Source organism: Columba livia, chromosome 1 (genome assembly GCF_036013475.1).
Source record: "Columba livia isolate bColLiv1 breed racing homer chromosome 1, bColLiv1.pat.W.v2, whole genome shotgun sequence".
Taxonomy (NCBI): Eukaryota; Metazoa; Chordata; class Aves; order Columbiformes; family Columbidae; genus Columba; species Columba livia.
In genome coordinates, this window is record NC_088602.1 from 148,036,385 (window position 1) to 148,048,929 (window position 12,545).

Here is a 12,545-nt window from a genome sequence, read left to right on the forward strand (position 1 = left end):
TGTGCTGAGATACAGAAGATAACATGCATTAAGTACTGGAAGAATTAAAATGATGAGAGATTGGAAGGGAAAAAGCAATCTGCAAGACTGAAGTTCCAAAAATCTTCCAGTTTTACCATTCACTGCCAAGAAAAACGAAAAACAAACAAACAAAAAAAACACGCCAAAACCAGTTTTTACTTTTGGACAAGAAGCCAAATGTTATCTATGTTTGTGTCCATTATACTTCTGACTTATGCCCAGTGGAGAACACAGACTGGTGGGCAAAATAATCTGGTTGTGCCATGTCCAGTAAATTTTTGAAAAAAAAGAAAATCTGCAAAATAACTCCTGCCTCATCAAAGCCTTCAGCTTTCAAAGGAGACTGATTTAAGAACCATTCAAATTATTCTCTAATTTAAATATGTAAAACTCTAGCTAATCAAAACTTATTCATAGGCTGACAGTATTCTTGAAAATATCTTCACCGCTCTTCCAAAAATTAATGAAGACAAATTGTTCCTCCTGTTTCCAGATCAAAATTCACAAGAATGTTTAAAAGCATGCAGTAATTATTTTTTTTCTAAAATTCGCTTACAATGCACAACAGAAACAGAATAATGTGGCAGCTGCAGGAATGTAACAGTAAAAATAGGAAAATTCCAAAAAAAAAGCTTTGAACCTTAAATGCACTTTTTAGTGCAGGAAAAATATATGCCTTGGAAAGTAACAGGTGTAACAGATGATAGATACATATTGTATGTGCGATAATTTCACAGCACAATGTATTTCTTATCTAGGTCTACCCCAAAATGTGCTATGCAAAGGTGTGGCTGAATTGCACTGTATGGACCCAAGAGTGGTGACTGGTGTAGGCTGAATTTTAATGAGTTACCCCACATCCTCACGCACCTTTCCCCTGTGAAGAACAAGCGGTGCTGTGTCCAGCAGCAGTTGTACTTACTGATATGGTCTATGGATCCTGCACAGAATTTGCCGTAGAACTTTTTGGCGCCCAGACCCCTCAAGTCATGTATGGTGAACGGCCACAAATGCAGCACATTGTTGCGGGAAAAGGCATCCCTCTTCTCTATGACCACCACCTTGGCTCCCAGGAACGAAAGGTCGATGGCTGTACGAAGGCCACAGGGTCCAGCCCCGATTATCAAACACTGCAAAACAACCAGCACTCAGTAACTTTACAGTCCTAGGAGGAAATAGATATTTTTACTGCAGCTTCCAAGCACCCCACAGCTCCTAGGTAAGTGCTCTTGGCAACATAAGATGATATTTCAGATTGGTCTTTTTATTGTTACCTGACATGCTCTGCCACTGATAGGTTAAAGCAGTAACCGCAACCTGAAATTCAAGCGTATCACAGAGCACTGAAAAGTTTGGAGAAGCAGGCAAGTACACTGCCTGTTTGCAACCTTTGTTTTAATAAGAGATGCCAAAGTGTACTCTCCAAGATACATAAGCACCTGGAGAACAGCAATATTTCTGAAGGCTTCTCCCTCTCTCATTCTATCCATTTAATTTTTTCTACAACCATCATCATTTAGAGTAGCACAGACAGCAGTAAAGTCAGAGCACTCTAAAATCTCCAATCTCCAGAGCACTCAAAATTTCCAGATCAAATATGAAGAAAAAGTTATTTCACCTTGATCATTATGGTAGAGTGTTTTTTCTTCTTTTCTTAAGGACGGTTCTTTTATTAGAAACACTGTATTTATATTAAACACTTTGCCAGTGAAGTTGATTTTAATCATATGCATGAGTTCCATCAGTACTGCTCCACAGAGTACAATGGAAATATCACATAAGATCAAATAATGCTAACATTTCTATAAACATAATCATTTATAGTAGAACAGATGGTAAAGTCAGAGCACTCTATCTTACGCCTATGCTGGTGTTTCCACTACTGCAGCAAAGGACACCTCAGGAAAGTTAAGTCAATGTAAATACAACCTTTGCGTGACTAGGCAAGCTTTATCAAAATATGTTTTCTCCAAATCAAACTTTGTCATATCATATGTCATACCTTTTTCCACTCTACTCACAAACACTATCAGAGATCAATAAACAATTCAAGAATAAACTTGCATATCTAGTGCTGGAAGTACTTTCAGAGAAACAAATGATACTGCAAGATTGTTTCTTTTAAGATTAAAAAACCAAGATAGTCAGTTGACACTTAACCATAGAAACTGAGGTTCACAAAGAAAGCTGGCATGGGTACGTGTATTCACAGGAATACAGTATACAGTCCATTTTGTCATATCATTTTTGTACTTTGATTTCTATTGAGTATAATCCAGACTCACAGAATAAAGATATTGCTACAGTGGTGACTGCTGCTGCCAGGGGAGTATTTTCCAGATCCTCACATACCCTTATGGTTGGACATCAAAGCCCTTTGAGTAATTCTTAAGTATGCCAAAACTTACCCAGAACCCAAACTTCTGATAGACAGCCTAACCCAACACAAATCTCATTGTCCTTTGGTTGTCCCCATGTGATAATTTTTACAGACTACCACATCTTCACCAATTATTCACTAAGGCATAAATTCTGCAAATGATGTGAAACTGCAAATATAAAGCTTGAACAAGTACAAGTTACAGCAGTGACAACATAACAATTGACATGTAAATTCAAAGACTACTGTTTATAACAAAAAGTCACATAAATCTGAGGTCAGAGATCCAAGCCTAGAGGGAAGAGAAGCAATGGATACAACAGCACTGCTTCTTTAGTAGCTTCAGGAACGTGAAGGCATATGGGAGAAAAGGCAAGCCCAACCACTGAGCTATTAGCAATTCAATTCCAAAACAGACTTGTATACTGAACTGGTGTTCAACTTGTCATTTATTAAAAAGAATAATCAATTATCATCTAATATATTCTTCCAATTTAATATTGGTTTAGTTGTGGGCAAGAACATCTCAGACATCACTCAGTCTTTCTTTTTTAAAACTTGTAAGAAAATAGGCTGAGTGCACCATATTTAACCAGGTAATAATTTGCTCATATGACAACTACAGGCTTCAAAGAGACTGTGTTCAATAAGCAACAAAACCATATTGAGCTGTATAACTTTTATTCTTTGATAACTTCCCCCATATAAAGTAGGTATGATGCTGTATACAACAACAGAGGAATCGTACTACAATCAGACTATTCAAAATCAGGTATGTGTAATCAAATTATAAATTCACTACCTGTAATGTTGTCACAGAAACGTAAAACCACTTTTTTTTTTTCTCTACGATGTCCTCCCCTGCCCCAAACAAGGATGTGATTAACATCATCTATGTTTAAGACTCTAGATATCCTGGATGTAAAATATATGATACTCTGAAGTAATTAATAGTCAAAGGTGCCACTTTTTTACCATCACAAAAATATTAAATTATGCTGTTATAAAACACAGCAAGTTGTAAGCATCTTTTCTTCTGCTCCCCCTTCCACCTCTAATACTGCTTCTAGTTTCAGATCTCTCGTAGAAGCCTACCTTCCAATACCCTCACAGGCAGCAGTAACTATACAAGGTGCCAAGTACAGCCAAGTAAATAAAGGCAGCTACTGTTGCTCCTTGTTCCCTTTCCCCTCAATGACTCCAAGCAACTGCTGCAACTCTGTGCACTAAAGCTGTCTCACCCCTCAGAAACACCTCTTGTTCAAGATCTTTCAGAGAGATTATAGCAAGTTTGCAGTAACAACACCCCGATAATGGAACATTAAAGGCAAACTGGAATACTGTATTATCTGTATAACCAATGAAGAGAGAGCGCTATTTGTAACTATTTACATTTGCACAACCCAGCAAAACAAAGTCTTGCTGTCATGAGCCCTGACTATCTGAATTCTGGTCAATGCTGGCCATAGGATGCACTAACTGCCCAACTCTAGTCATGGCACTTCATCCCTGCCCAATTTTTCAAGTTGCATTGCAAGTTACATTAAACATTAGGAATATAAAACTGAGATAGGAAATATCAAATCAGATATAATTAGGTTCTCAGAAGGCCTCTACTTTGAAGATATAACCATAACTATTATGAATTACATAAATATTTAATGGCAGATGCTATTAGGGGAAGGAAACAAGTAATTAACAGAAACATATATGAAAAATACAAAAATAATACATATCATTTATTTACATTAAAAACACAACATTTATATCTATGGCATACAAAAATTATTTATCACCATAGCCATAGGTACTTTAAGACATACTAACAAAAAAAATATTTTTTTAAAACTATATTTCACTTCCTCCCAATAACTAATTTCACTAATCAAAATGTTTTGAATTCTGGGTTGAGGTGGGGGTAGGGTACCTTCAACTCATTCAGCATCCACTCTTTTCACTTCTGTTTCTATATACCATCTCACCAACAGCTTCTTGGAGGCACTGGCAAGTGACTCAGCTGCTGGCCTCCAGCCTTCTTCTTCTGTTCCTTTGTTCTTCTTCTTCTCCTTGCCATGCACACAGGAGAGCAGCTATGCAATAAGCTCTCCGCTTCCTCTAGTAGAGGCCAATTCAGCATGATCACTGACACACCCGCCCCAACCTTTCCCCCCTCCCACCCATCTGGTCCTTCACACCTTCACCAGCATGTTCTGAGGCTTCTTGCTCATCATTAAATGAGGAAGAGTCATGCGTGACACCATGACTCTTCTCCACTCATGTCACCAATATCTCATCTCCAAAATCACCACATGTCACTTTCGCAATCACTCTCTTGATCCCCTTTTTCCAATTCCACCCTACACGCTCTTCAGCTTGGCTTTGGTGCATGAAATACACTAAGCTTTTGGGACGTAGAAAATCTCTACCAAACTCTTCTTAGTAAAACATCGATCCCAGGATGCACTTGAAGAGATGTTTTATAGACAGTTGGCTACCCAGATTTCTTCAAAGCATGCCCTTTTCTGATATCTTTTAAGACTCAGTACTCCTCTATGTCTCCAGCTATTCTTTCCAAGCACTACATGAAGGATTTCCCCCATTTTTCCCACTCCTCTGACCACCAGCTCCCCACAGTGCTTCCTCGGGGCTTTGCCTGTTTGGCTTTCTCTTCTTCCTCTACAGTTCGCCTTCACGTCACCTCATTCATAAGCACTGGTTCAATCAGCTTCTCAGTACTGTAGAGTTGACTACTTTTTGCCCAATCTAAAATACATACCTTTCTGACATCTCCTCATGGCTGTTGAGTTGTTGGCTTCAAGCCCAACATGAGTAAATGGAGCTCTAATTTCCCTTCTAAATCAGTGTCACAATTTTCTGAGTGTCTTTCATAGTTGGATGTTAGCCGCCACTCAGATCTATTTATTTACATCCTCATAACCAAGCAATATCCAAGTCATACACTAATTCTTCCATTAAATCACTTATTTCATGTTGAATCTCTATTATTTAAGCAACCTTTTCTTCAGTGTTAACAAATGCAGTCTTGCTGACTAAGATACACGCAGAACCCAGATGCAAAATCACTTTTTTAGTCTATTACTTCAAGTAAGTCACAATACTTCTACATTCTTCCACAGCTACCTCATTCTATTTCTCAAAAAAGCATAAGCCACCTGTCTTCATTTGACAGTCTTTAACACTCTATTTCACTTCTACACATCTGTTTCATTCAAAATAAGAGCAATTCCTGCATCCAATGAATGGAAGGTACAGCAGAGCTTTCAGAAAATCACTTTTCAATTTTTACCCATGATGTCCATAGTGCTTGGAAGGTTTATTCCTAAATATAGACAAAAATCACTGCAGTTATCTTTTTGTAAGTCCCTCTTATGCTGATGCTACTGCCCATCATGATGACCAACACTGCCCAAATGTTTTATTGTTTTCCAAGTTAACCTATATGCACCTGTGATCCATAGTCTGATGTACCAATTCCAAACATTATTTTTACAAGCATTATTTTTACAAGACCTAGGGTAAGCAGATCTTGCTCCATTAGTAATTTTTCCAAGTGTTATTGTAGTAATTAATTATAAATGACACCATCCATATGAAAATGGCCATTGGAAATTGAAATAGAATGAACAGTCAAGAAAATAATGTAACTTTCTAATATCTAGTTCAGACTCAAACTTGATTCGACAAACATGAAATAACTAACGTATTCTGAAGAGCATATATTTCCCTCTCAGTTCTCTACTGAGGAATTAGTCATTAATTCCTGCTATTAATTAAGATCTTTCCTTCTCCCAAAAGCTGAATATTCAAGCAAAATAAAAGTATCTATTGTCCTGAACAAAGGAGGACAGGATCTTGTTCTGATTTTATCATATTCTGCACTATATTCCTTTTTTAAAAAAAGGAAGAGTGTATGATTATTTGCAAAAATAGCCTATTCCATTCACGTTTGCATGAATGATATAAAGAACTGCTTTCAGTAACAACAAAACAAATAAATAAGCTCATACTGTACAGTCCAACAAGAGTGCAGCACATAAATACCATCTCACAATAATTCAGGAAAAAAAATCTGGAAGATGTGTGTAAAAGCAGGAATTTCTGCAGTAAATACCATACATACCACCCTTTTAAAAGGAACTGGTATGGGTTTCCACAGGATTTTTAGGTTTTTTTTAGATCTAAACAGAGAATACAAGTGATTACTTTCTACATAATGATAAATTGGATATTTTACCAAACTGGCAGGAAAGTTCACTTTCCTTGACTGAGTAATGAGAATTTTCAAATTAAAATTAGAACATTCCAAACATACATATTTTTTTATCTAGACTCCAACACAAAATGTCATGTCCCTGTTAGATGTCTAATAAAAAAGTGAAAAAAAAATAGCCTGCCAAGATTAAAGGTTTACCAATTAAGATGTTGTAGCTCAGTTCCACCTAATAGTATTGATACCACAAAAACATAAGCCATAGAATCTCGCAGGCTGCTTCCTTTGAATAAATTACAAATATTCTGGCAATTCCCAAGGATTTCCATTTAGCTTCCCCTGTGCAGGTGGGCAGTCAAATTCGGTAGTAGCAAACACAATTTTTGACTGAGAGACAAATGCTAACAAACTGCTACTATCTTGTTAATAATACGTATGAGAACGTTCCTGAACCTTCCCTGAGCTTATATTGACATCACGCAAACATCTTTCTACATCTAGATATTTTTATTGTGTATTCCAGAGACACACTGGGTAATAGTTGTGTTGACTCCTATGAATAGATCTCTTGGACAGAATAATTTTCCTTACCTTCGTGTTGGCGCATGCTTTCCCCTTCTTATAGTCCTTATGGCTACCTCTTTTATCCAATTTGGCCCACAAGGCTTTGGCTTTCCAATAGTTGAGCTTGGACTTGAGTTTGTGATAGAAAGAACGATAGTCCTTGGGCTTTAGTTCTAGGTAGTCACAGAGCTCTTGGAAAGCCTTGAGAGTCCCCTTGCAGGTTGAAGCCTGGACAAATCTGTCGAAGAGAACATGAGCCTGGTTCACCTTCTCATTCTTACTTTCCTCCATGCTTCACACTTCGCAGCTGCCCTGGAGGGCAGCTGTTCTCTTCCAGTCTGCCAGATTTCCTGATGTTGCTCTGCTGAGCCACTTTCACCTCTGGCTTATCAGCATTATTAACCTATAAAATAAAAAGAAGAAAATGTAACTAAGCTTGCCCTTTTTTTTTTTTTTTTTTTCTTTCCCAAAATTTCATCTCAGCCTGCTGAACTGAAAGCCCAGATTCTCAGTACAAAATGAGTAAATTGATCAATACCCCGACAAGTCCTGCCCAAGCTGACTTGAAGAAGAGCATTCCAAAGCTCACGGAGTCTTACTGCAGGCAGTGAGACATCTCACCTCCGTTAAATTACAAAATACTTTACCTGAGACAGTCCCTTGGAATTTTTAACATAACTCATTTCACATGAATAGCAGAGAAGTTACAAGTACGCTGGCAGATGTTATGTAATATTTGGAAGTAGGCAGAGGTTAACACCACAGCAACAGTTTTGTGCTGATCTTCAAAGTATTACTACCACAAAGTACTTCAAGAGTTGCTGTTCCACCAGTAAAATAAGTTTGGGTTCTTTCTTTCAAAACAGATGTGTCTGTGCTCATGACAAATAGGGAAGAGGAAAGAGGATGGCATAGCACAAGCTGGTATCTCTGTCAGAGTCCTTGCAAACACGGCTTTGGCACAGTGACATAACAAACCCAACGAAGGCTATTGCAATCCTAGAAAGAAGTTAAATGTGCTAATAGCAATCAAATGCTTAAGAAAAGAAGTCAAGATTGAAAAAAATGCCTGAGTTGCATCAAGCAACATAAATACTTTCCTTACCTAGAGTCTAAACATATATTTCTCTCTCAGTTACTAAGCAATGTAAGAGTGAAATGTGGCTGGTGCATTACCCTCGTGGGATTCTCATACTAGTTCCTCTCTCCTGTGGTTTTCAATTTTTTTTTATATGCAGGTCCCTACATAGTTTTAGGTGGTAGCTGGCGTCCTCAAGAGAATTAATATGGTAATTGGAGGTCTGCTACCCTTAGTTGCTGGAGAAGAGGAGAGTGAGGGGAGACCTCATGGTGGCTACAGCTTCCTCACAAGGGGAGGAGGAGGGGCAGGCGCTGAGCTCTTATCTCTGGTAACCAATGACAGAACCCGAGGGAATGTCAGGAAGATGTGCCAGGGGAGGTTTAGGTTGGACATCAGGAGAAGGTTCTTCACCCAGAGGGTGGTGGAGCACTGGAACAGGCTCCCAAGGAAGGTGTTATGGCCCCAAGCCTGACAGTGTTCAAGAAGAGACTGGTCAAGCCCTCAGACACATGGTGTGAACTGTAGGGTTGTCCTGTGCAGGGACGGGAGTTGGACTCAATGATCCTTGCAGGTCCCTTCCAACTCAGGACAATTTATGCTTTTCCGGCATCCCTCAGAAGTAACCTGCAGACCTACAGAATAGAATTGTTTGGATCTTTTATGTATAATAAATCTCTTTCTTCTTTTTATACATAACAGTAAGTACATACATATAAAAGATTGCTCTCTAAGAAAGAATAGTTCTGTTTGTCTTCAGATAGGAGGGCAACATGGAAACATATACGGGAACTACGGAAGTGAAAACATTTCTGAGGTGTTTTTTGTCCTGTGTTTTTTTTGCAAAGGGTATTAAGGTAAAAAAGGAAATATGTGGGCTCGGATAAAACGTTTTAGATTCTCACCAGCTCTTTTCCTGCTTCCAGCAGACAGGAAGCCAAGTCAAACATTACAGCTCATGTCTCTTCCCCTCCCACATGACAGCTCTGCAGCAGTTTATGTGGGTACTCCTGCATTTCACCCTAACATGGTATTTATTGCTTACATTTAGAAATGGCAAAGGAGACCTGGAAACCTTTACACACAACTACAAATGGTTTATTATCAAAATTAAAAATAGTTTCCTACAGAAGCCAGAGAACAACAATGGGTTATACGAGAGAATGTGATTCTGACTTTATTAGGACAACTGCCTTGGAGGATGCAATACAAATGAAGCTGTTTTTCTAAGTGGCTGATACTGATGCCACATCCATATCAGTACTGCTCACTAAGCAGGATGGAACTAATGGCTTTCCTTGTTTTTAATCTGAATTTCACTGTTATGAAGCTGGAAACATGCTCCAGACTTGCATCTCAGGGTAACCACTGCACCATCACAGAGGTCTATGACATTGTGCTTTAAGTCTGTGCCTCCTTGTCTGTTCTCAAGAAGAATGTTACAGAACTCCAACAAATCACCTCTTACGATGACGGAGTAATTTTAGTGTTTCTGTGTAATAAAGATACAATAAAATACCTACTGTCTAAAGTTGTATGCCTCATTAATCAGCACAGCATCGAAAGCTGAATACTAGTTTGTATTATGTTTCCCCCACCTCTTGCACCCCATACTACCACCCAAACACTCACTTTACACCAGAGCTTCTGGTGACTGGCACTTCCTAAGAAAAAGTAATAAAAGTTATATGACCTAAATTCATTGAAGTGCCAATTAAAGTCTGTTAGTCCACAGTCCATTACTGATATATCCTCATGTAAGGACAACACAGGTTCCATTTCTTATTCTTGCTTATATTGTACCCTTTCACCAAAGGAGTGAAGCAACACCGCTTCTGCATTGCTCAGAGAGATCCCAAAGTTAAAATCCAACCTACTTTCATTCTAGGAACTTGCCGCTTTGTGTTCAAGGTTTGCCAAGCCAGGAGACAAATGTGAAAAAGCAGGTCATTTTACGCAACACAACTTAAGCGGCATGTTAATACAGCAGTTCTGCCAACATCTCGTTTCATGCAGGCTGTGAAGTCAGTTATGCCCACAGGTCAAAAATGGAGGCTTCAGTCACCGGTGTTAGTCACTTCCCAGAACTCTGCACTCTTGATGTAAACACCCAAAGCCCTTGGAACCCAAGAGCAACACGTCGCAGTACATGGAAATTACAGGAGGCAAAGCAAGGGCAGGCAAGAATTATTTGCCAGGTTTCCAGGGTATTTGTATGCCTTGTTGGCTATTGTGCAAGTCTGCAGTATCCTGCATGTTTTGTCTCGAGGCAGCTGATTGCTGACTCAGAAGCTCTGTAAATTCCTTGGCTGAAACACTGGAAGAGAAAGACAAAGCCCGTGGAAAAACGCATGCGAGAACAGTGTTTGTGTTGCTATTTACAACAATAGCATGAGGTTGTTACTGACTCATGCCTGCAAGTACGCTCAGGATCTCCACTGCTTGCACGGGACAAAAGAAACCAACTAATAATTCCAGGTGGTGGTTCCTTCCCACAGTCACCACGGATGCAGGAGTATGAATATTTTACCCCACGCACACACAAGAAAGAAAATCCAGTGCCCTACTTCTGTCAAATGCAAGAGATAGGAAGAGATTTTGCACATGATACACATACTGAATTTGGCTGTACAAATTCAAGTTCCTGCAGAAAGTGTTACAAATGCAGGGTTCCTCTATTCCAGATAAATAAACATCTATTATAGGAATTATCCCCACTACATTTTCCATCCTGTTTTTCTTAAAAGTGCTCATTCGACTAATGATTTAAGCCTAGAAAAAAAAATATATTATGGGAATGTATTTTCCAGCATTCTTCTCCATTTTTTTCAGGTGTAAAATATTGACTTGATTCCATCTAAACTCACAGCTTTTTCTGTCTAGCTTAAAACAGCATTTTGAATGAATAAAACATTTGCCACAGTAACTACCCAGCTCTGCTTCAGAATGCTGAGTTTCTCTGAGCACAGTGTAAATATCATATTCTGGTTATTTCCCAGCCAGCCAAACACCACAGATGCATCCTTGACAGTCAAATCTCTGAGAAGTCAGAGACCAGCTAACTGCAGTACCACATGGAATCTGAAAGCCAGCTGGTCCATCAATCACAAAAATATTGATAGCTCAAATAGCCCCAGTTTCCATTGATTCCATCCTTTCCCTAAAATTTCCAGTTTCCCAGCAACATTCCCTGTGCCCTCGTCTCCCTTTCATGGCCCCTCAGCTTCTGCCTAAGCGAGACTTTGTAACATGCTCTGGAAACACTGAGATTACTGCAGCGCTAAAGCAGCCAGTACACACTTGCAAGTTGGCTAGCAAAAGCCTAAACACAGATTATTGTTAAGCTTATGCTGCAGACAGTGGGGAGGCCTATTTTTGTCTCTCTCCACCCAGCCTCTAGTTTTCTTGTAGGAAATCAATTACCTTTGAGATTTTGACTCCCTGTCAAATCTGGATGAAATTGATGAAAAGTTATTAAGGATGAACTGAAAAGCAGATGGACAAATGGCTCAATCCCGTAAACCTCTCTTCTTTAGGAAACCATACTAAAAATAGTATTTATTCCAACAAATGAAAAAGCTCTTTTTTCATTTCCAGGATCTGATTTATTTTAATTTTAGCTAAAACTAAAGAAATGGACCTTGCTACAATATGTTCATGACTTTCTAAGTGATCACAGGTATCCAAGACTCCAGCTTTCGGGCAGCAGTAAGACTGTGGAACAAATGGCAAAAAAGAGAACAATTTTTATAAGAAAAGCTAATGCAAAAACTGGCAGTTATTTTAGCTCCATTTTATGCAGACAAAGAATGGGAAAGCAAGAGGACAAAGGCGTGGTTGCCATTGTTTGCAGCTTCCCTTTTATACCAGATGGAAAAAAAGAATGTCAGAATTGTCCACAGTATGTTTTAAGATGGTATTTAGATCTGCAGCCATTCATAAAATTCAACACACAAGCAAATATGCTGGCAAAAAGATGTTTGTGTTTTAATACACTTATCAAACCTGATTTGGTGAGCTTCTGTCTACCATATAGAAGTGAGTCTCTTGTGTCTCGAAAGACTCTCAAAAGACCTCTTTCCTGTCTACCCTCCTTCCCAGCCTAGGACAAAAGCGGAAGAGAGAGAGACCAAATATGAACTTGATTGCAAATACAATAACCCATTCTTAGGCAGGAGATCAAAGCACATACACACACAGTGCGTATAATTCTCAAATAAATAAAAACTCAATCCAGTAATGATTTGAAAAGAAATGCAAATTATATCTAA

At 38.7% G+C, this 12,545-nt stretch overlaps 1 protein-coding gene across 25 annotated transcripts in view; it reads right to left on the bottom strand.

Annotated features, from left to right (window-relative positions):
• Positions 1-12,545, bottom strand: part of MICAL3 (microtubule associated monooxygenase, calponin and LIM domain containing 3) — a 187,381-nt gene that overhangs the window by 103,373 nt on the left and 71,463 nt on the right. For all 25 annotated transcript variants that reach the window (XM_065036621.1, XM_065036730.1, XM_065036593.1 and 22 more), the window contains 2 exons: positions 7,224-7,599; positions 944-1,151 (listed from right to left, as the gene is read on the bottom strand). In XM_065036621.1, the coding sequence (XP_064892693.1) occupies positions 944-1,151; positions 7,224-7,487 (472 nt within the window). In that variant the 5' untranslated portion in view covers positions 7,488-7,599. The remainder of the gene's footprint in view (positions 1-943; positions 1,152-7,223; positions 7,600-12,545) is intronic.